This window comes from Crinia signifera, chromosome 1 (assembly GCF_055691185.1).
Source record: "Crinia signifera chromosome 1, ASM5569118v1, whole genome shotgun sequence".
Lineage (NCBI taxonomy): Eukaryota > Metazoa > Chordata > Amphibia > Anura > Myobatrachidae > Crinia > Crinia signifera.
The window spans coordinates 185,315,935-185,339,673 of NC_139217.1; the positions used below are offsets into that span (position 1 = coordinate 185,315,935).

The window sequence follows — 23,739 nt, forward strand, 5'->3', positions numbered from 1 at the left end:
CCATATTCCGGTATAATGTCCACAGAGTAGCCTTCTGTCCTCGCCACGTCACTGAGAGGGTGACGCACTGCCGCACCTCATTGCATAATACCGGTCTCCAAAATTGGAGCACGGAACAGAGAGGGAGGACTCGAGGAGGCGGCTGGATCCGCCGCTTCCGCTCGGGCACTCTGAGTGACGTCACTCCTCCCCCGCGCCATGTTTTGTTGTTCCCACCGCTGCATACACAGTGGTAGCTGTCACAGTGTCATCTCACATAGCCTCGGACACGAGCACGTCGCCCCCCTGTACCCGCCCCAAAGCCGCCGCGCCGTGCGTCCCAGCTGCTCACGTGATGACAAGGGGGCGTTTCTTCGGTGAAAAGGAAGCGGGCGCGCACCTCTTCCTCCTCCTCTCTAGTCGCAGCTGCATCTCGGCCCGCGCTGTGTGTGTGACGTAGGACAGCGCGTGACGGGACCAGCCCGAGGGTGCTCGCGAGGAACTGAGGACAGAGCCGGAGAACGGGGGGGAGGGGCGAGTAGAGGAGACACCCGACGGGTCACCGAGCTTGTTGTTGTCAGTCACCCGCCTTCAGCCACCTCCCGCGACGTGTGTGGGCGGCTCCGGGTTGTAGCGTGTCCCGGATATTGCACAGGGGGGCTCCCCACCGCCTCCTCTCTCCCCGCCTCTTCCTCGACTCTGCACTCCGCCCAGCTCACCCGAACACCCACCCGGCACCGGCAGCAGCTAGAGCATAATGGCGCTGAAGCGGATTCACAAGGTGAGCGTCGCCCGAATGTGTGTGCCAACGTATGTTCGGCGGAGGGGTCTCCGGGGCGGGCAAGCACGGGCGCCGGGCCCCGCTGTTGGATCTCCGCCCTGCGCACCGCCAGACACCCCTCGGGCCACGGGCAACCGAGCTCGGGTACCGCCACTCGCCGGATGGCTGGGTTTGCCGCAGAGCTCGCTCCTCTGCGGGCGGATGGGCTCGGGGCTTTTCCGCGCTGTGTGTACCGGGGTGATGCCCTCCTCCCATCCCCCCGCCCGCCCGCAGCAACGTCGCTCCTTCTGTATGTGCGTTACCGCCATCTCCCCACATCACACGCAGAAGCGCCGGCTGCTCCCTCCCAGGGCTGAGCCCGCAGTGTAAGATGGCGGCGCTGCTGCCTTCGTGCTGGTGCCGCACACACGGCGCGATGGGGGTGGGGGGGGTACTGCCGCTCTCCCCGCACGGTGACCACCGCGTACACGTGTGGCTAGGAGAGGTCGGTGTGTGCGGGGCCCATTGTAACCGTACCTGCTGCTGGCGGTAGAGTATCCCCCAGGACACGTCCCCTGCTAATAGCCTGATCTCCTACCCAATGCTAGGGCCGCATCTGACTAGGCGCACTGGCTGTCGGGCTGCAGATGGGCCCCCGCAGTGCTATACTATCCATCAGTGTGCACCTCTCTACCCAGCGCTATATATCTGTCAATAGCACAATAGTATACCTGTCTGCTATGTCAGCCTCCCCTGCCGGCTTGTTTAGATTTGGGGTGTTGGTTATATTTACTAAATACTTAAACATTTAGTCCACTACACAACATCCCCGTTTCGTAACACCACCCTCGATGATAATGACAGATCCGGCCTGTCATTCGTATAGGAAGTACTCTGCTCACTAGTTGTTCGTTTTTCACCTGTTTAGTTTCTCACCCAGTAATAGTTGCTTCCTTTTGTCTAGTGGGATTGTGACACTTATGCTCTTTAACAAACATTACCAGATTTTTAAATGGTAGGTTGTAGCCTTTGTAGTAAACAAAATTTCACATCCTAAATATATTTGCCCGTCTTTACTATAGGGAATTTCAACTCAAAACAGTGTGCCACACAACTGCTAATAGCCGTAGAGGTGATGTAAGTTTATGATGGCGGTGGATGGTATATAATATTCTGGGTGGGCATATGTCCATCATCCAGAACTGATTTCACAAATGTTATTATAAATAACCTGTTACTTGGATATTTTTGACTGGGTGCACACTGATCAGTATCACCTAGTCCAGTGGTAGCCAACCCTAGCCCTCGAGAGCTACCAACAGTTCACATTTTCCAGACAACCTAGCTGCTGCACTTATTACTCACTGACACATTTTAAAAGATACACAGATGGAGCTAATTAGCTCACTTGTGATTCTGTGAGGAGACCTGCAAAACATGCACTGTTGGTAGCTCTTGAGGACTAGGGTTGGCTCCCAGTCCATTGACATCATTCAGAAATAGTGTTGGCCTTCCATCACAGTAAACACGTTGAGATATCTGGCTGTGTGTACGTGTGATCTGCTGATCACCTGCACACTGGCTGCGGATGGGTAGGCATTTATTTTGTAAGCGTATGCTACAAAAACTCCTTTGCAATAACAGGTTTAACAGTGTTCTCTAAAGGTTTTGTTGAAATGGGATGTAATATACAAGTAAAAATGGTTACACAAGTTACCCTTATTTCACATAGTTTGATAAATTGTATTTGTCAGCTGTATTACAATTTCAAAAACCCATCTTGGCCCACTCACAGCACAGATTTTAGATATCTGCTTCATCACAGGTGGGTAAATCATACTGATATAATGAAGCCACTTGTATAAGCACAGGTTCTTCGGCTATCTTTTATGATGGCCACATATCAGACCAACTTTACTCCAACATTCCAACTAGTTGGTTAGGCTAAAAATCTGGTACTGTATGGGGACAAATGCCAATAAGCAATTTGTGCACAAACTCAGGAGAATAGACAAAAACATTCAGTGAAATTGTTTAAATCAAATGGGTCCAACTACAGTACATTGGGGCAGATGTATTAAGCCTTAACAAGAGATAAATGCAAGGGGGATAAGGAGAGAGAGAGAAACGTCCAGCCAGCCAATCCACTGACTTTTTTTTCAAACATAGGCTGTAACGTGGCAACTAGCAGGTGATTGGCTGGACGTTTATCCCTCATCACCCTTGGATTTATCTCTTGTTAAAGCTTAATACATCTGCCCCTTTGTCTGAGCAACAGTTTTTTGGTACAAGATTTCACGTCCTTTCACATGTATATGATTTGAGTTAAGTGAATGGAGGCAAGATATTTATGATGTTTTTTTTTACTACTTTATAGTACCCCATGGAATCTGTAATCGGTATGGTTTTTAAGGCAGAAACCAGTACTTGTGTATAGCATAGTCCAGTTTACCCTTTTAGTCTTTCATCAATATATCAAACTCTACCTATAGTACAATTTGAGCATCATAAGTAACATGGATTCTGCTAATCAGTGTCCCCACACCTGTATACCAGGTACATGGTATCCCCTACACATGTATTTAGTCTACTGCTGTTCTCTCATACTTGCTTATTGTGTAATAGCCTGTGAACACTATAAAATATATGGCAATGCCGATATCTTTAATTATGAAACTAACAACCTGTGGGTAAAACACTGACAGATATCGTTCAGTGTTGACATTTGGAGCCCCGCCGAACATGATGTCCCTCACAGTATTGTCAGATTTGTCTGCAAGTTCAGATGCACGGGGTGAACTATCCCCGCGAGGAACTATCCCCGGGAGTGCTCATCATTAACAATTTAGTGGGTACACACTGAACAATGTTACTTTCATGCAGATCGTTTCAGAATTGTAGTGTACGCAGTTTAACAATATCCTCCTCTATAAATCCTCTCCACTCATCATTGCCACCATGCTATAAATACAATGTCTGCCCTTATCTGTACAGTGTTTCCCCCTCCTGTGTCAGTCTCCTCCCCACCTTCTGTACACCCAGTGTCTGTCCCTCATCACCTGCACATGTCGGTGTTCTGTCACCTATACTCCCAGTGTCACATTGTCCTGGACTCATGTGTCATTGGTGCAAAGCTCTGTGTCCTATATGACGGTGACCTTTTGCCTGTAAGACGCCTGATTCTGGAAGGTCAGGCTCTTGTACTACACTTTCCCATCCCCATACCTGACTTACAGCTCCTGCACAGCTTATTACCCAGCTTTGTTCTGGGGTCCCATCTCTGAGCTCATCAAGAAGTGCGTTTGTGTTGAGCAGGGGTCCCGGATGCAGTCACATTTCCACTTGGTGGAAGTGCTGCAAATGGAGAATGTGCTGCAGCAGCATCTAAGCAGTTAGCCTAACCAAGACTACCCCTACATGTGTCTGCTGTGATACCTTTCCTTCCAACAACTGCTCCTTATCCATGGTGGTCCCCTCCACTGAACAGTGTACTTTCTGGGGTAACTTGCCCAAGTCCAGGTCTACTGCTTTACACTCATCTGTTACGGATGTGTGCAATGCTGCAGGGAGCCAAGTGCAGCTACTTCTAGGGATGACTCCTAAATGTGACCATCCAGGAAAATAAACTATAAAACAGTTGCTTATCAAACTTCTATTTAACCCTTTGAGTGTGCCAAGTAACTTTGTCAAAATAGGTGCAAAAATTGCCAAGCAAACCTTTTTATTCTTCATAATGACCTGTCAATTATATTGGCCTTCTATAGGAAATATAACTTTTTTTTTAATCTAATTATTTTGCCCTTGACTTTTTTATGATTTTTCATGTTTCTTTCTGACGTTTTCATCTTTTGAGTTTACAATTAACTCTTGTAACCGCATATAGCTGACCAAAGAGTTTAGCTTTTTGGTGGTAATGGAAATGTGACAATGGTATATCAGCAGCTTGTGTTCTTGGGAATGTGAAATGGCAAAATATAGTACCTAGTTACAACTGATATTTATAATCTCCCTTACATCGCTGATTTTAAAATGAAGTCTGGCAATATTAAACACAATTTGTCATGCTCTTTATAAGCGAACAGTTAAGTTGGGTAAACACTAGTAGGTCTATCTGCATGTCATTGGATCTACAGACTGATCTGTCAGCGCATTCTCCATGCACACTGCCCGATCAGTTGGGACTGACCTCACAAATGGGAGGGTGCCACCCACTGAGCTGTCAATCCCTGATGGCTTCTGGCGCGGTTGTACGGGCACTCAGCTGATCGCCTGTAGACACAGCACGATGCGCCTATATCTTTAGTTATATCGCGCATCGGCTGTGTTGCACAGCCAATGCCATTCAGATATAGATTGATGTCTGTGTACCATTGATATATCAGCCAGCGTGTAAGCACCTTAAGAATGTGGACAGTTTGTCCATGGTTGGCCAGCTGTGCTTTCTGACCAAGTCCTCAACTGGGCTAGCGTAAAGGTGATATACCTGCCTTATCCTTAACATGCATATTCAGTGAATGTTGACATGTTGCGTTTAGACAATTTTGACGGATTAATGATTATATCCCTCCTAAAATCTAGAGGCTTTTAATGTACAAGTCGGCAAGGATGAGTGACTGCATACTCTTGTGGGGGGAATTTGTATTTCAGTGTGCCAAGAGATCTTTAATTGTTGCATTGATCGGCTGCTGCTTCTGCACTTGAGCTTGCATCCCGCAGGGGAAGTGAGTGAAAGTAACCCTTTTTTAAATGCTAACATGGGTTTTATTTTTTTGTGCTTGTTGGTTTAGTCAGGTTTAGCTGTGTTGCTAAACCTGTCCATAATTGGCTCAATAAAAAGCCAGGAGATTGTGGTTGGGTTTAAAAAATGTAATTGTCTCCTAAATGTCCCTTGTCCCTCCAACCTCAAAGAGTTGGGTCTTTGTGGAACACTAATTTATAGTATTAGAGCGTTTTTTTTTTTTTTTTTTTTTTTATAATATATAGCCATTTCAGATTTATCACTGTTCAAGTACCGGGTGTCATGGTTTTTCTTCCATCGCATCCATGTGGTGCACATACACAAAAGAGATGGCATATGAATTCGATAAATTGCATAGGTCACCTGATGTGATGCCGCGCCGGTTGATTATCCCGTCACCGGATGTTATGTGCTGCATATGAAATCCATTGCCTGGCATGTGGTTTTTAACATGCAATGCTGGCAGCAGAATTAAAAGAAAAACATTTCAAAAGACTTGGCGGTCTTTTGAAATGTAGGTTTTTTTTTTTTTTAAATTCTGTCACCTGCCAGGCCACCTGGTGCTGGCTGCCTGCCAGCCCTCTTCCAGCACCCGACGTGGCATGCGGAATCCATTTTTGGGAAAAAGCACTTTGTTGGGGAATTGCATTGTGATGATGCATCCCATCCAATCGCAGAAGTGTATGGGCAGGGCTGCCACTAGGAATTTTGGGGCCCGGGACTGATTTCCAGTCCGGGCCCCTCTCCCTTCACTTACCGGCCGACTCCTGCTCCCTCATCCCCTCCTGCTGAACTAAGCGGGTCCTGAAGCACATGTTTCTTCAATGCAGGACACTTGCAGCCAATCAGAGCTCGTGTACCGGCAGCTGCTCTGGCTAACTGTAAACGAGCTCTGGTTCAAAAGCCGGTGGGCAAAATGAGCTGCCAGGGTCCAGGACAGCTGTACCCACAGCAACCCCCTATCGGCAGCCCTGTGTATGGGCACCATTATGGGTTGCAATGAAAACTAAGTAGTGTGGCAGATCTAGTAGGTATGCAGACCCCGTGGTTGACTATGTCTAGGTCATTCACTAATGGTTAACTTACCCTGGGTCAACATTGACAGAAGGTCGACACAAGCTTCAACATGAGTGTGTGTGTATATAATTTTCCTATGCTCTATCCAAGTCAGAATATAATAGTGTGCCAAGCACAGTGAGGCACCGTGCCTGAAGCATGCAAGTGCAGTGGTACTTATATGGTATCCATGTCAACATAGACACACAAATCCAGGAAACTCATGTTGACCCTGTTAACCTAAAGCCGATCTAGACAAATATTAATTGTAGACCTAGTCAGTCTACCATTAGTGGTCGACCTAGATATTGTCTATCATTTATACTATGAACGTTGAATCAACCACATAGTGGGTGATTGTCTGAATTGATTGGACACACCCTCAATTCTTTGAGGTCTGTTCAATACAGTGTGCAGTGAAGTGCTGTGAGGGAGCTTCCGGAACAATGCCAATCAGCGTGCTACAAAGTTGGAGAAATACCAGTACTCGTGCGTCTTCCGTTGCGAGTATCGACATTATTCGTTTTTCTTTATTTTTTTATATATAAAGGTAGCGCTCCTCACTGGCCGCTGACACCCCCCTCCCCTGGCATCTGGCGTGTCAGTAGCCGGCGCTGTAGGCTGTCATACAACAGCTGGGGTGAGGAGAAGAGGGAGCTGGGCAGCGCTGAAGTTCATCGATCAACTCTGCAGCGCTGATCACTAGCAATCCCGAGAATTTTCCGGGTTTTCCAGTTTAGGCACTTAGGCAAGCCCGGAAATTCTCGGGATTACAGCTGAATGGGTTAAATGCCCTGCTGCAATTCTGTTTGCACCACACCATTTGCATATTACAGCATAAAATGGGCTTTCTCAGACAAGAATTCTTCTCACTTTTTCCATATTGGTGAGCCTGTGCACATTGTATCCCCAGTTACCTATTCCTAGTTAACTTGAGTTGAATCCATCCATTCATTTCAGGGTTTCATGTGTTTTGGATAGCACAGGCACAAAACTGTTTTTAGTTACGGTTGCTTTATTGTCTGCTTGAACCAATCTGGCTGTTCTCTAATCTTGCTCAATGTGTTTGCCCACAGAGCTGTTAACTTGGTATATTGTTTTGTGTTAGTTTTTATTATTACTTACAAATTTAACATACTCAACCAATATGGCACTAACAATCGATTCAATAAGTCCAGGGTGTCAAGCCTATTGTCTGCAAAAAATATCATGTACAAGCCACTGCGTCAGCGGGTGTGGTCTAAATGATCTCAAAAGTGCATGCTGCCCCTAGGAAATCAAGCAGTTTTGTGTAATCAGGCTAATTTCAGTCCACAAAGGGTGCAAGTTCTGGTACCGTTGCCTGCATGTAAACGCAATTGCACATCGAAACCTTTGAAAACCATAGCATTGGCCCCTATTACTTTTTTTCTTTACCATTATTTGAATAACTATCTCCACCATGTATGCCTGATCTTAAGCAATTACTTGTCCCAAGACTTTGTTCTCGATCAGTGGTTCCCAACCCTGATCCTCAAGTACCACCAACAGTGCACGTTTTCCAGGTCACCTGGCAGGTGCATTAATTATTCAGACACATTTTAAAATATGAAAAAAGAACCAGTGGGCGCCTTCTGTATGCTGAAACAATTTATTACACAACACAATATATACACACAAAATTATACTAAGACAATGGTTTGCATGCATGCAATACTTTAATAAAAAGATTATAAAAAAGCCATTTCACTGCATTTGCATGAGAAGTAACCAATAGATTCCTAAAATTGACAAAGCAGCCTAAGCGCTTCGAAACTCCTCTTGAGGAGTCCATAGAGGTGGATCAGCAGTTGAGGACCTGCAGGGCACTTCACTAACAATACTAGCCCGCCGCTTACTGACCTTTATCTGCGGCAACCAGGTCCCCACTGCGCATACAGACAGACGGCTGGGAAGTGAGTCCAGCAGCTGCTGTCTGCACCAGAGGTCTGCGCTGCACACGCCATCACATGGAAGTGCTGGGCTGTTCCTAACCCAGTGGAGCACCGTCCATCCAATCCCAAAGTTCGGCCGACAGCTGGCGCGGCACCCGGAGAAAGGGTTCAGTTAACACCAGGCACTTGGCTCGGTACATCCATCAGGCCAATTCACAGATGCCCTCATGATCGGAGGAGACCTCACCAATAAGGTGTTTTGCTATATATATACGGTGTGTATCCGTCCTGGAAGCCCTGGTCCCACTTGGAAAGACTTATAATATCTTGCCCACAGCAAATTTGTGCGAGACTGAAACATCTGTCCACACCTGGCAATTTATCTATCTAATCAGGAACTGGTAACTATTGGTTACTTCTCATGCAAATGCAGTGAAATGGCTTTTTTATAATCTTTTTATTGAAGTATTGCATGCATGCAAACCAAATTTTTTTAGTATAATTTTGTGTGTATATATTGTGTTTTTTTTGTGTTTGTGTAATTGTTTTAGCATACAGAAGGCGCCCACTGGTTCTTTTTTCCTGTTTACCCCAAAGTGAGGGCGGCATCCCTCTACCAGAAGGCAGCCATCTGTACGTGGCACAGTACACCTGTCCCTAGCGCTCAAATTTTCCCATAGGACATTTTAAAATATCCACAGGTGGAGCTAATTTTGCTTGTGATTCGGTGAGGAGACCTGGAAAATGTGCACTGTTGGGGGTACTTGAGGACCAGGGTTGGGAACCACGGTTCTAGATGGAATAGTTAAATTAGAGGTTTTTTTTTTTTCTGAAATCAGAACAAGAATTGTTGTCTACTGCGGCCGTCTTTTTCTGAACTGTCACAAGTCAATTATAAGACAGTTTGTGCATTTTATGGGTTTTTTTCTCCCTCCAGGTGAATTGAGAATTACACTGCTTTTTATGGTGTCAGTTGATGGGGATTACTTCTATAGTCTTAAAGCCCTGTACACATGGGGCTACCCAGCTATTAAGCTGGCTTTCCCTGCGAGTTACATTTTTTGTACACACTGAACGGATAAAATGTTAAAACTTCATGGCATATTTTAAAGCAAAAGTGCTGTGATTCATGCTTCATCGGTTTCTGTTAGTGGGCAAGTAAATTAGTTTCGGCTCCTGTCTAAAGTGGTGGGAGCTATTTACTTGTCTTGTGTTGGTAGCTGTGGCTGCATTGTTGCACCCAAAAATGCACAGGATTAGCTGTAGGTGCAGACACACGGGGGCGATTATTGCAAATATCGCTGGAAATATGATTGCTGAGCGACCATATTGCCAGTGATTGGAGTGTGCACCAGCGATAAATCGCCGGTTGCGTGCTCCCGTTTTCAGCCCCTGAATGGTCGCTGGTCAGAGGAGCATGCTCCTCTGTTCAGCTACTTCCACTGCCTCTTCTCCCAGCAGTGTGACCTTTTCATCTGCGACCATCTCTGGTCGCAGACGAAAAAGGGACACTGAGCAATATATTGCCAGCGAGCGTATTGCCCCGTGTGGACGCACCTTGTGTCAAATAGGATTTTAGCATGTTATGTCAGCGCTGGCGATGCATGTTTAAGACAGGCACAACACCTGATTAGCTAGAAGTCTGACCACCTGAATGCAAAACACTTGAATCGTCGCAAGTACAAGCAGTGAGGAACAGTGTGATCCAGCACTGCCTAAACATCCTTTAACCACTTGAGTGGTATGCCTGGAAATTTTCCGGGCTCAGCTGCGCTGCCGCAGTGGGCTGTCCCGGAAAATTTCCGGGCATAGCACTAATATAGAAAAGGTGTGCACCTCTGGAGCCCCGTCACCTTTGCTCCGGCGATTAGTACACCGGAGCTGCCCTGCCCTGACCCGCCCGTCACTAATTTTGCACTTTACAGTGACGTCGGCGTGGCTCTGGTGTACTCGGGAGCGCTCAGGCACCCGAGACCACCTGAGCCGCCACGAACATCCCCCAAGCTGCCACTGACGTCACTGCAGTGCTGAATGTGACAGGCGGCTTAGGCAGGGGGGAGAGCGGCAGCAGGGAAGCTCTGGCGTACTAATGCTGGAGCGGAGGTGAGGGAGGGCTTCCAGCTTTCTGTGGTGCGGTTTGCTGGGGCAGGACAAACCTGCCCTGGTATGTTTTTCCTGGCTTAGCAAAACCCACCACTCAAGGGGTTAATCATTATAGTGACTATTAATCACACCTATATGACAATAGTTCAGAAAAAATCTTTGTTTTTGAATTGGCAGCTATCTTTAAATATCAGTAATTCTGTAGCCATTTTCTTCAACACAGATTACCTTGGCCAACTTGTCTTGGCTTGTTTGTGGGAAATATTAGGGGCGATTCAATTGTTTCACCATGTTTGCTGCTAGGGTATGTAAAGCTGAGCAATTGAACTGTAGCTCTGTTTAAACATCCATTAGCAATGGAGAAACAACTTGCTTGCCCCATTTTGCACACATTAATATAGATGCCTAGCAGGGTTGCACAATTCAGTTGCCCCCATAGAAATAGTGGTGGTATCGCAAAAGCTGAAGTTACAAACTGATTAATTTGCTGTTAATGTAACACTTTGGACCGTATTCAATGCACTGAAAACAAGCAATCCTCACCATTTAACCCCTGCGCCGGCCACTCACCCTATTCTACGTTCCGGGGGAATCCTAGCTGTCAGGACGGCGAGGATTCCACCAAACAGCGAGGCTCCCGGCTAATGCAGGGAACACACTGCATTTAGCCGTGAGCCTCACTGTTTTAGCAGCCACACGCACAGTTTTCCCATTGCTAGGTTTTTGTAGCAAGGATGGAAATGGTGTGTACAGGGGGTCAGTTGAATACTGACCCTGCGCGCTGTGACAGTGACAACTCGCTGTCATTGCTCGCAAAAATCATTGAATACACCCTTTTGTTTTTGACACTTGATGAAAAGAAAACAAGACAATATGAAGACTTGTTTTGTGGGGAGGGAAAGAGTACAAATTGTGTTCCCGTTAGTATGAGGGCACTGCATTGTTTGACAGTAAAGGAGCGTCACCCTGCTGCTATTGGAGGCGGTACAGCCCCTCTACGCAAGTGATGGGGATTTGCCACAGACCCTATGGAGGTGCTTGGCTTCCCCCTTTACCACACATAGATGCTGCTGTATTATCCCCAGCATTTATATCCAGCAGGGCGAGGGTCTTTGCAATAATAAAATGGTTCAATTTATGACGATATTGATTTTAAACTTGATTTTTATATATTAATCACAGCACCTAAATATTGGCCCACACTGGGCAGCACAGCTAATTTTAATTAGCCTTCCAGATACTGGCCCTCACTGGTTGGCACAATTGTATTTAACAGCTTTTCAGTAGTACTGACTTCCCTCAGAAATTTAAACAAGTCTTTGCCCCCACTTTTTAACTTCACAAAGTTGAACAGCTCCTGTGACCATACAAAGAACAAAGCGGATGCTTGACGACTACTCTTTAATATTATCAGGCATCTTTAAAAGCAGTGGGAGGGGTCACTGTACATCGTCCCCAGATAGAGATCATGTGAATGAAGGCGATGGCACATCTGGCTTCCCTATCTGCCAAAAACCTGTTAACATTGCAGAGGTTGCGGGGCGGACTGGGAACATTACTGCAGCTGCACAGTTTGTGTGCCAAGTAGCTCGTTCGTCAGTGATCTCACACGTAAGAGCTGCCGGACAACTGGGTTTTGGCTGCTAAGGGGACACATGCCGGTTGGACCGCCTGTAACTGAAATCATGGGGAGACCACTGTGCTGTGTGCACAACATCTATTCGCCTAGTACCAGCAAGGGATAGTGCAGGCTGGCTGTTTTAGCAGGGCGTGTTTTGCCCTTTTTAAAACAGGCAGGCTGTGGCTCTAAAACAGCTTTAGTGAAACTACAAGTCTGTGCCTTGCCATGCTGGGATGTGTAGTTTCATAATCATTGGCGGGCCACAGTTTAGACATGCCTTGCCTAGCAGGAACACTCTGCAACTGTATTGACTGTAGCTTGATCAGAACCTGTAATGTGGCTGATCCCACTAAGTAACATTGTAAATGCTTAAGATACAAAAGAAAATGGTCTGTATGAGTAGGCTGCTAAAAATTGAAGTGTAGTTTCTCACTCTGGGATCTTGAATTATTTTAACTCTATGTAAAAGCATACACAGGGCAGTATTCAGTTTATCACCAGCATTTCTGCTTGGGGTGTTGAGCTGAAATGTGCGACCTGACAATAACGAGCCTGATATGTGTAAGAAAATAGATTCATTGGTACCACGATCTCCTATAACTTGAGTTTGGGAGCTCAGACATCTAACAATTGTATACCACCCATAGTATGCCCTGTGCTTAATCGTATACTTGTATAAATCAAAAAAGTTTGTGGAAAGGGCAAGTCAGAGTTTTTCTTAAGTAGAAAACAAAGACCTTTATTACTTAAATACACTTTATATATGAAGAAAATTAAACCTAAAAAAAAATAATCGCAAATACATAACAGATACATTTTTGCCTGTATATTTAATTCCACTCAATCTTTTATACATTTAGCAAAAAGGTAAATGGTGCAATATATTAAACTGTAAAAGTTGTTTTGATTTAGCGTACAGGTTTATAAACTTCCAATATTAATCCACTGCTTGCTGACACTTCAATAGTTAGGAACAGTGCTCCACATAAAGCCAATGTTCACCTGATATTTACTTCCTGGCTAACTGGTGGCTTATAAAGTGGATTGGTATAACTGTATTGTTATATACACCGAATGGTGTTAAGGGATTCTCAGAAATAAGCCTGTGTGTGCTGGAGTTTGTCACTGGTAGGGTAGCACTTTATTAGATGCTGAGTGGTAAGCTGGTGGTCTCACGTGCTGCTAGAATGGTACCTAAAGCATCTGGGTTGCTAATACCGCAAATGCCGGTATTAGGGCATGGGTCTGTTCAAGGAGCGTTTCCCCCCTCCCCATGTCCTGGAAAGATCCCGGGAGCAACCCTGGTAGCTAGCAGGGTTCAATTGCCAGAGATTGCTCCTGGGATTTTGGTCCCGGGACCCATTCACACCAGCACTACACCGGGTTCTACCCTTGGCCAACCCGGGTAAAAAAGGCTGGTGTGAATGGGGGGGGGGGGGGGTATGAACTGGGCCAGTCAAGAAGTTGTCATATGGCATCCCACATGAGTCAGCTGCCTGAGATGTTTGGTAACATAAAGATCACTATATAGCATGCACTTTGCGGCTTGAACATCTGTAGCGTTTGGCGCGCTGCTAGCCGAAAGCATTGTGCGGATGGCTGTGGCACTGATGTCAACACGTTGTCCCGTGGGTTAAAATTTCTCAAGACTGGGTTCACACCGTAGAACGGCTCGACAAATCCCAGGGGCCAGGTCGTTATGGCGACTAGATTCTGCTTCCTGGCCACCAGCATGGAGGAAGCAGAATCTAGTTGTGGGCAGCAGACCAGGACCCCTCACACCACCTGCTTGAGGTCAGCGGCAGCAGAGCCCAACCCTCCCTTTCCTGCTGAAAGTTAACGGTAGCGCGGACAGCAGAGCTCGTGTTATTTATTTATTTTTTTCACCCACCCCTGCTGGAAGTAGGAGAGGGGACAGCAGATCCTGACCCCCCACCCCAGCTGGAAGTCAGCGGCAGGCGGAGCGATCCCCCTCCTGCTGCTGAAAGTTCATGGTAGCACGGGCAGCAGAGACCCCCCCCCCCCCCCCTTGCTGGAGGTCAGTGGCAGCGTGGGCAGCAGAGCCTGACCAGTCTCTCCCTCCCTAATGCGTCAGTGACCCGGTGCCAGTAAGGGCTGGGTTGGTGGGAGCTGCACTGATCAGATGCTGCCAGCTCTAAACGTAGCAGGTGCATGCTGTTTTCAAGTCTGAGGTACAAATGTCTTTTTTTTTATTTTGGGTTGCAACAGGCAAACTAGTCTAGGTTGACCCTTTAAATTAATTTTGAAACCTTAAGCTTGTTTTACTAGTATAGGAAATAATATATATTTTTTTTAAATACGCAAACAATTCCTTTATAGTTAATCTGAAGGTCATGCCACTGGATCAAAACATGACCATCTGTAGGATAATACAGGAGTTCTTACACAAACCCTGCCACACAGATGACAGGATCTAGTGCATCTTCTGTCATTCTATACAAACCTCCATACTGCCTCGCCGCTGATTGGCAGAGATGGAGCACTCTCAGCCAATCAGCATTCGGCCTATCTTCTGCGATGCTGCACCCACTTCTGCCCAGCTCCCTGTAAATTTACATGGGATAAATCGTATTTGTATTAAAAATGATGGCACATCAAGTGCCTTATTGTTCGTGAGGTCTCCCGGGGAGCTGTAAGGATATTGGGTCCGGACTAGTGTATGGGGTCTTTGGTTTGTCTGGCTCCTATGCTTTCATCCTGGCTCCTAGATTTTAAGAACATTTGTCAAGCCCTGCAGTAGAATGTGGCCAAACAGTCAATTCTCAGCTGCCCGGTTTGCTTATTGCCAATTGTAAGCAGTACCCAGCATTGCAAGATGTTTGTTTGTCTGCCTTGTTGACCTCCCCCTTTGAGTTGGTTTGTATTTTGTTCATGTACAGGCTAGAAGTTTAAATATATAATTTTTTTATTTTCTTACAGGAACTGAATGATCTGGCTCGTGATCCTCCAGCACAATGTTCTGCAGGTCCAGTTGGAGATGACAGTAAGCTAGTTTTCTCAAACTGAGTGTTAAGTTCCTTGTGCACTCATCAACCTCCAGCTCTGGAATATTTTAAATTTGCAGAATAGTAACATAAGGTGTAAGAAGTTAAGCTTTTTATAGGTCCAAAGTTGTGTTTAGAGAAGTGGAATATAGGGTTGTAAAAACTAGTGATATAGTAGAGGCTGGAAAGGATCACCAAGTTGTTACAGTAGATAGGAGGAAAAATGTAAGGAAGCTCCAAAGGAAATTGTTAAGTGAAAGTAGTATTTTGGTGGTAAGTACATAGGGAATGACGATGGAAATAGAAGTGTTAACTTCTCATAGTGAATTAGATATGAATGGAGACTAGAGCTGAGGGGTGGCCTTTCAAATAAGTCTTTATTGTTCTGGGATACAAGTACACACCATAAACTAGGTACTTGCTATACCAGGGGCCAGGTCACCATGGCAGCTAGATTCTGCTTCCTGGCGACCTTTGCATGGAGGAAGCAGAATCTAGTTGTGGGCAGACCAGGACCCCTCTCTCCCCTCCTGCTTGAGGTCAGCGGCTCCAGAGCCCGACCCTCCTTTTCCTGCTGAAAGTTAACGGTAGAGCGGCCACCCCCCCCCCCCCCCACATCAGCCCTGCTGGGCCAGTGGCAGCGGAGTCCGATCCTCCCCACCCCTGCTGGAAGTAGGAGAGGGGACAGCAGAGCCGGACCTGCCCTCACCCCTGCTGGAAGTCGGCGGCAGACGGAGTGACTCCTCTCCTTCTGTGATGATTCAAACCCCCCCCCCCCCGGCGCTCAGTGAACCCCGCTGCCTAGCTCCCTGGAAATTTATATGGGATAAATTTCAAAATCTCATTCGTATTAAAAATGATGGCACATAAAGTGCCTAATCGTTCGTGAGGTCTCCCAGGGAGCTGTAAGGAAATTGGGTCCGGACTAGTGTATGGGGGCGTTTGGTTTGTGTGGCTCCTATGCTTTCATCCTGGCTCCTAGATTTTAAGAACATTTGTCAAGCCCTGTGCTATACAATGTGCCAATGAAGTTCAAATCATTTCTGTTGAACTTCTTCTGGGCACACGATATAGTACATTCACACTGCAGTCTTGCAAAAGATCTAATCAGTGGTCACATTCAGGAGAATTATATTCTCAGACCGAGCTGCATGTGGGGACGAGTTTTCACGACCCTTAGGAGCACAACTTGTACCCCTTTCAGACCTACTCCAAAATCCCAGGTTTTTGCACATGAACCTGGGATTTTGGTATTTCTGAAAGGGTCAACCGGGTGCTAAATCCTTGGGTCTCCGACATTTCTGGGTTGACCCTTTCAGACCTAAGAAACCAGGGTTTTTCAGCAAATAACCGGGTAGAACTGCTTCACCTGGTAACTTGCTGCTGTAAGTGTGAACGGGTGCTGGCTGCACCTGGAAAATGCCTAGCAGTCAAAATGCTGGGTAATTCCCTGGATGCATGTCAAAGGGGTATGAGTGTGTAGTTAATATATGTTGTAATTGATTGTTACGATTTCTGTCATCTATAAAATTGCATAGTGTATTCCCCTCTTATGGCACATACTCTTTCATGCTTATTATGGGAGCAGCCAGGATTGTAGAATGTGTTTAAGGCATTTTGTAACTAGATAAAAACAAATCTTACCTACTAGAGGCTTTGGACTAAACAAAGCTCATGGCTTTCATGTTATCCGCTAGTGCAGGGCTGGGCAATTGCGGCCCTCCAGATGTTGATGAACTACACATCCCAGCATGCCTTGCATCAGTTTCAGCATGGCCACATAGCAAAACTAATGCAAAGCATCCTGGGATGTGTAGTTCATCAACAGCTGGAGGGCCGTAATTGCCCAGCCCTGCGCTAGTGTAAGCATTAACAAGGTCAGAGAGATCTGCATTATTTTAGGGTTCTGTGTGACCAATTCAAACTGCTCTCGTTACCCCTCTGTAGTAATGGCTGGCTGAGCTATTCAGTTGCCAATTGCATGTAGCCCCTGGAGGTATGAAGGAAGAAAATGTCTTTAAAGTCTGCAATTTGGGTGCCCACACCTGGACTTTGGCTCTCCAACATCGGTACACTAGTTTAAGTGTATAGACCTGTAAAATGGTAATGGGCATCTTTAGTTAGTCTAGGACCTTAAAATGAGCTGGGAGTCTGATTAACTTTCTGTCCTACTTAACACCAAAGGGGATCTGCTTCATCTTTGCTATTTACTCAGACCTATACTGGAGTAAATTGTCCTAGTTTCACTTTAGTGCAGCCCAAAGAACAGTATTCCATTTGTAGTCTAGCACATTAGGTGTCTTGTACCTTGCCTACTAATGGTGTGTACACTCTTGTACAATGTGCATGAGATTTTGACACTAGTCAAAATCGCATCGGTTTTAACCCTTGTGCTCCTGTATCTCAGGCAGAAAGTCTTGGCTGCATAAACTATATATAGTGCAGATCTGCACTATATAGTCAAAATTGGGTACTTATGAGTTATCCGGGCGCCCGATTTCTAAGTCGGATCGGGCACATCGCATCGCATGCGACCATCGGATGCGATGCGATGACCCGATTTTTCCATAGGAATCAATGTTAAAATGGACTGAGTTTTAACATGGAATTCAATGGGAAAAAGGGGTCCTTTTCATACCCCTACTATCCAAGTGGGCATGGAGTTGGATATAAACCTGTAGCGAGCCACCGAGCCCGAAGCGTGGCGAGCGTAGCGAGCCCCGTGAGGGGACACAGAATACCGTCCCCTCGCGGGGCTCGCTTCGCCCGCCACGCTGGTGGCTCGCTACGCTCGCCACAGGTTTATATCCAACTCCATGCCCACTTGGATAGTAGGGGTATGAAAAGGACCCCTTTTTCCCATTGAATTCCATGTTAAAATGGACTCAGTCCATTTTAACATTGATTCCTATGGAAAAATCGGGTCATCGCATCCGATGGTCGCATGCGATGCGGCATCTGATTGTATGCCTTAACTTAAGGCATACAATCAAAAAATCGGGCGCCCAGATAACTCATAAGTACCCAAAATTGTATGCAGATCACATGCTGCCGTGCGATGCGATCTAATCGCATCGTAAGCCAAATCGATAGTGTACACACCATAACTGGTTGTGCATTTTTTAAAATTACTTACTACCCAGAATATTTGTCTGGAGCTTTACTATAAGCTGCAATAATGACTTAAAGGCACTTTTCAATAAATTGCAATATCTGCTCGATAACATCGCTGCACTTCACATTGTGGTATTCTGTTCTAACTGAATGTATGTAGGCAGGGGTACCAGGACAGTAGCACTAATATATGACATTGACAGCAGCGGGGAAGGGCAGGGTGCGGCGCCCTGCAAAAGAAGCCTGGCGGGAACACTATTGTAATTGAGTAATGATACAGTGAATGTAACACCTTTTTATGTACGGTGCTACAAAGATGAAGACCAGTCAGAGCGCATGCTAACTACTGTGAAGTCTATACTTTGCAAGCATATGTTGGGAGTGACTTTCTGTAGTGTAATGTAAAAGTGTATTGCATGATATGGCACCTTTTTTAAGCATTGTGGCAAGACTCTATTCAGTGGTAATTCTGCTCGGAAGTACTAGGTACAAATGTTTATCTGATGTAAACAACCTACCTAATTTTAGACCAGAAACTTTATTTCATGGTTGTGTTATTCTCAAATTGATGTGGCCTCTTTTTAGTGTGCTAATAATACCTGCAGATTAGAAGGTAGCATTAACAGTTGGTTTTAGGAACATAGCATTTAAGTTGTTGCCTGAGTCTCCATATTAACATATGGTGATACCTCACCCCACAGCAGAGTTATTAAAGAATCTACTAGTAATGTGCTTTAACCTGATATAACACAGGGCACCTTGAGAGATCTTGTACAATTCATACCTTTTGTGGAGGAGCAGTTTTATAAGACTTTAACCCTCACAATGGTGGTTAATCTCCCAGTTTCCAGCATTGAGGACACTTTTACACTACAGTCCATGACTAATACCCCTTTCACATCGCACTTTTAAAACGGTAAATTGCCGTTTTTTTTTTTTTTTTTTTTCATTTTAAAACGTTTAAGCCTGCACTGTGAATGCACCAGAGCCGATTTACCATTTAAAGTTAACTGGTATTTCGAACCGTGTAAAAAGCAGAGTCCTACACGGTTCCTTGCCGTTTTTTTGAGCAATGTGAATGTGTACAATGTGTGTGAAACAGTATTTCAGGCAAACAACACAAGCTACAGAGCAGTGATAGGCTGTCACCTTTAAAATGACAGGCAATGTTGACACTCTGGCTTGAAACGTGTTCGGGTTGAAACGGTTTGACTGCTATGTTGAATGAGACTTAACCGGTATTTAAAACGGTAATCTGCGGCAATGTTATGGCTCTGACCCGTTTTAATTACCGTTTTAAAATACCGGTTTTTTAAACGTGTCGGCGATGTGAAAGGGGTATAAGCAGTATTTTGTCCTACTCAATTTGATGGCCACTGGAATGAATTCAGTGCTGCAGCATAAGTGCAATATTAATAAAATGTCTTAAGGGGGATATTCAATCCCGGATCAAGACTGTCCTAACTGTAGTGACCCTGTCCCGTTCTCGGCCTACTCGACTATTCGGAAGGTGGTATTCCACATCCCGACTGCTGAAAATGGGGCATGTCCACAAGAAAGGGCAGCGGATCGAGATCCGGCCATGATCTCCGCAATCCGCGGCTCGTTCTTGGCAAAACGAGCTTCTTCAAAGCTGTCGGGGGGGGGGGGGGGGGGGGAGAGGCAGGCATTGAATAGGCACCTGCCGCTATTTCCCCTGTCAGAAATAGTGGCGGGGATTGAATACTTCCCCGGGTCTCCATTTGGTGCATGTAGTGTTTTTACAATGGCCTTCAATGGGAAGCACCAATGGAAGTAAATAAACAGTGCTAAGGATTGTAGACTAATTTATACAATATCTTTAAAGGAAATATTATGTGCAATTCTCCACCCTAAACATGTTATTGTTGCTAAGAAATTTTCTTTGTCTTTGCAGTGTTTCATTGGCAAGCAACAATTATGGGCCCTGTAAGTACTTAGCAATATGGCAAATATAACTCCCTGGAAATGTTTCTTTTAAATGTCCTTTTTGCATGAGTTGTCCTACCTGTATTGTATGGTCTATATTTGGCTTAAATAAGTGTCTTATGTTTCCTTAAATTGTTGTGTGTGTGTTTTTTTTTTTTTTGACAAATGCGTGTTTCAATTGAGTTTTAGGGGGATATTCAATCCCCGGCGAGCGGTTGCCGGGCCCTATTCAATGCTGTCTTCTCGGACAGCAATGAGCAGTGTTTCTCGGCAGAACGAGCCCAACATCACCAGCTGTCGGGCTCGTTCTGCCAGGAAGTGACTAGCTGCAGCTCACCTCTTCCTGGCCGCAACTTGCGGCCATGCCCCCTTTTCACTCCCCGGCAGGTCGAGCTGAACGGGACTGGGTCACGGCGGTCGAGCAAGCTCGACTGCTGTGACCATCAGATTGAATACCCCCCTTAATATACAACAGATAAAACAAGTATTGAAAACCAAATTTCTTGGTAAATCTATTTGTAAAAGGGATATTAGAAGCTTTGTTTTCACCAAATGTTGGCAACAATCCATGCTATCTACCACATGCAAATAACTTAATTAATGGGCAACTATGGTTTGACTTGTGACATGATACAGGGCAAAAGTATTCTAGAAGCTTTATTTTTCTGACAATTGAGTGTCCTTGGCTGTGTTTGGGCTCATTGTCTTGTTGAAATGTCCACCCTTGTTTCATCTTCAGCATCCTGGTAGATAGTAGCAGATTTCTATTCATGAAGTATTTTAGTACTGTATGCTGAGAAAACGGCTCCTCACCATGATGTTCCCACCTCAAAACTCCATTGTTTTATGGTGTATTTGGGGTCACGTGCAGTGACCTTCTCCCAATCATGGTGTGTATTGCAGCCATGAGTTCAATTTGTCATCTGACCAGCCTATATTTTCCCAGTATTTCACAGGCTTGTCCAAACGTTGGGCAGCCAACTGAAATGAGCTTCAGCATGCTCTATCTCCACCATGGCCATCTCCTCATCCCGCAACCAGTCACCTCACCCACTCTGAGTGTGAACTGGTGCAGATGGCTTCCACTGCGGACAGTCGCTGGAGCTCCAGAACGTAACCAGTGTCATCGGGCGGGATCCTGCTAGCCGCCCTCTACTTCTGGGCAGGTAAGCGTGGCTGTCTGCTGCGCAGGGAGCTGCAGCCAGTGGCGATCCCCTCTTGCGGGAGGGAGACTGCAGGGAGGCAGGTGCAGTGGGGGTTTGAAAACTCGCCCATCCACTAGTCCACCAGGGACATTTTACTCAGGCTGAGCCCCTGCTGGTTTGGCACCTAAGGGAAGATGGTTGACTAAGATAGAGGCTGCTGATTAACACTCCCCTATACCTCTCTCTGATTAACTCTCCCCTATACCTCTCTTCTGGTTCTATGTGACTTTCTCCTCTCCTGCAGTAGCTGGACAGTTGAGGATCACACTGTTCTCCTGAGGAGTCAGATGATTACTCTATCCCAGGATGTTTGGATTTCCCTCAATGGTGGTTGCGAAGGTCCAACCTGTTGCAGGGTCGTCAGTTTTGGATCCCAAACCTGACCTTAATCATCACCGATGCCTGCCTCAGGTTGTGGGGTAGTATCAACTACCGATTGTTCCATGGCCTTTGGCAACCACACTATCTTCCCATCAATGTCCTGGAGTTGAGAGCTATATTTCAGGGGATGCAGTTACAATATTTTTTGCGGGGAAAGGGGGAGGGATGTGACCTGAGCACAAGTGACACTGAGATGTTTTACAAATATACATGCATCGGCTTTGAATCTGTGTAATACCAAAATTGAGTTTGATAATCCACCTGTAGTATGGTAGGTAGTGACGTGGCGGTGCTCCCCTGAGAGTTATTATAAGTACCAAAGTAGAAGAGAAAAAGTACTCTTTTATTTGGGGGCACTCATTTAAATTGTCAAAGGTATTTAACAAGAAGTGACTGTAAAATTTAGCTTTTAATAATTTAAAATACAAATTAACAGACATACAACACCAAACATAGATATCATAGGTCGAGTACGGGTAATTTTATAGAATAATTGTGTACTTTTCCTATGGATTTTGTAGACTCCTGAAATTACCAGATTTTGGGGAGCACTAGTATGAGCAATGCAGACAGCTGTACTTAGTGTCTGCTTTTCAATATATTGAGGTTCCTATTATTATCTGGATGAAGCTAGCGAAATATATATATATATAAACAGTATTGTGACCAGAGAGGAATAGTCCTGTTCTGGTGCAGTCCAGAAATTGGCAATATACTTGTAATGATTGTGGCAATATACTTGTAATGATTGTGGCTGTATATTTTTGTTGCCGTAAATCTTGTTACTGGTGCTGGGTATAGGGTTGTGACGGTAACTGCTCAAACAAAGATGCAGGGTATAGGTGCTCACAATGTAAGTATAAATAGGTGACACTCACAGTGGTAAAGATCACTGAAGCTGCTGCTGGCTTTCGCAACCGTACTGGTTCCCTGAAAGTCAGTGAGCGGTCAGTGATATTCTTTCTTTTCTGTATGTACAGAGTGTCAGAAGGAGCAAAAATGGGGCATCTGCTGTCTTTTAGGTAGATCAAATACCCTGTTGTAATCTGGTCAGTGCAGGGTTAAGTGAATTCTGTACCTGTCAGAGATGAGAGTGCCCCTAATAGTAAGTAGGTAGGTGTATATAGAGAGAGATATAGGAGGCGTCTTACTCTCGGGGGTAGGTGTGCTGCTTTCTGCTATGTGCTTGTCTGCTGAAGCATTGATAGCAGATGAGCGACACCTGCCACCTGTCTGCATGAGTAGAGAGCAAGATCCCACAAGGTGGGGAGCAGAGAGAGAGAGTGTGCTCAGATCTGCTGTATTTTTTGCAATTTGTAACAATCAGAGCAGTCAGCAGTGCGCCAATATAAATGTACAAATACAGTAGCGGTTACCGCCGCTTACCTGTCAGCTGTACCAGTCTCCTTATGGTCTGGATCTGCTAATTGCCGTTAAATACGGCAGAGTGTAGGAATGAGCCCCTAGTGCGGCTTAGGTCAGGACAGACGGCCGTTTCGCTGGGGGTTGTGCTTCCTCAGTTACAATCCCAGCGGTCGGAATCCTGAGCGCAGCGAGATACCGGGCCCGCTGCGTGATAAAGCCTTGAGCCTGTAAGGGGGAGGGGGGCTAGACACATATTCAGGCTCTTCGAAGCACCTCATACTAGGATTCCTGGTGAAGATCCAGTCTGACAATGCCACAATTGCCATGTGTCATAATGTGCGCTTTGGCTCAAACTGTGTGTAATGTGAAGTGTGTAAGGGGTGTATTGCAGGGAATATTTTGCACAGGGGAAAACACTGGTAGATTACAAATAGTCCCAAAAGTCTGGCCGCCCCTGGTCTAGATTACTTTGGTGCTGAAACATACATACTTTTTAGTGTAGTGTAAGTTTCGGCACCAAAGTAAAACTTTGGCCTGGTACACACCAGAACG

General features: G+C 45.7%; 1 protein-coding gene across 1 annotated transcript in view; it reads left to right on the plus strand.

Moving 5' to 3' along the window:
• Positions 1-362: 362 nt before the first annotated feature.
• The window catches only part of UBE2D3 (ubiquitin conjugating enzyme E2 D3), a 38,929-nt gene continuing 15,552 nt past the window's right edge, over positions 363-23,739 (plus strand). Inside the window, exons 1-3 of the mRNA XM_083179014.1 lie at positions 363-760; positions 15,111-15,174; positions 20,205-20,236. Of these exons, the coding sequence (XP_083035140.1) occupies positions 737-760; positions 15,111-15,174; positions 20,205-20,236 (120 nt within the window). The 5' untranslated portion in view covers positions 363-736. The remainder of the gene's footprint in view (positions 761-15,110; positions 15,175-20,204; positions 20,237-23,739) is intronic.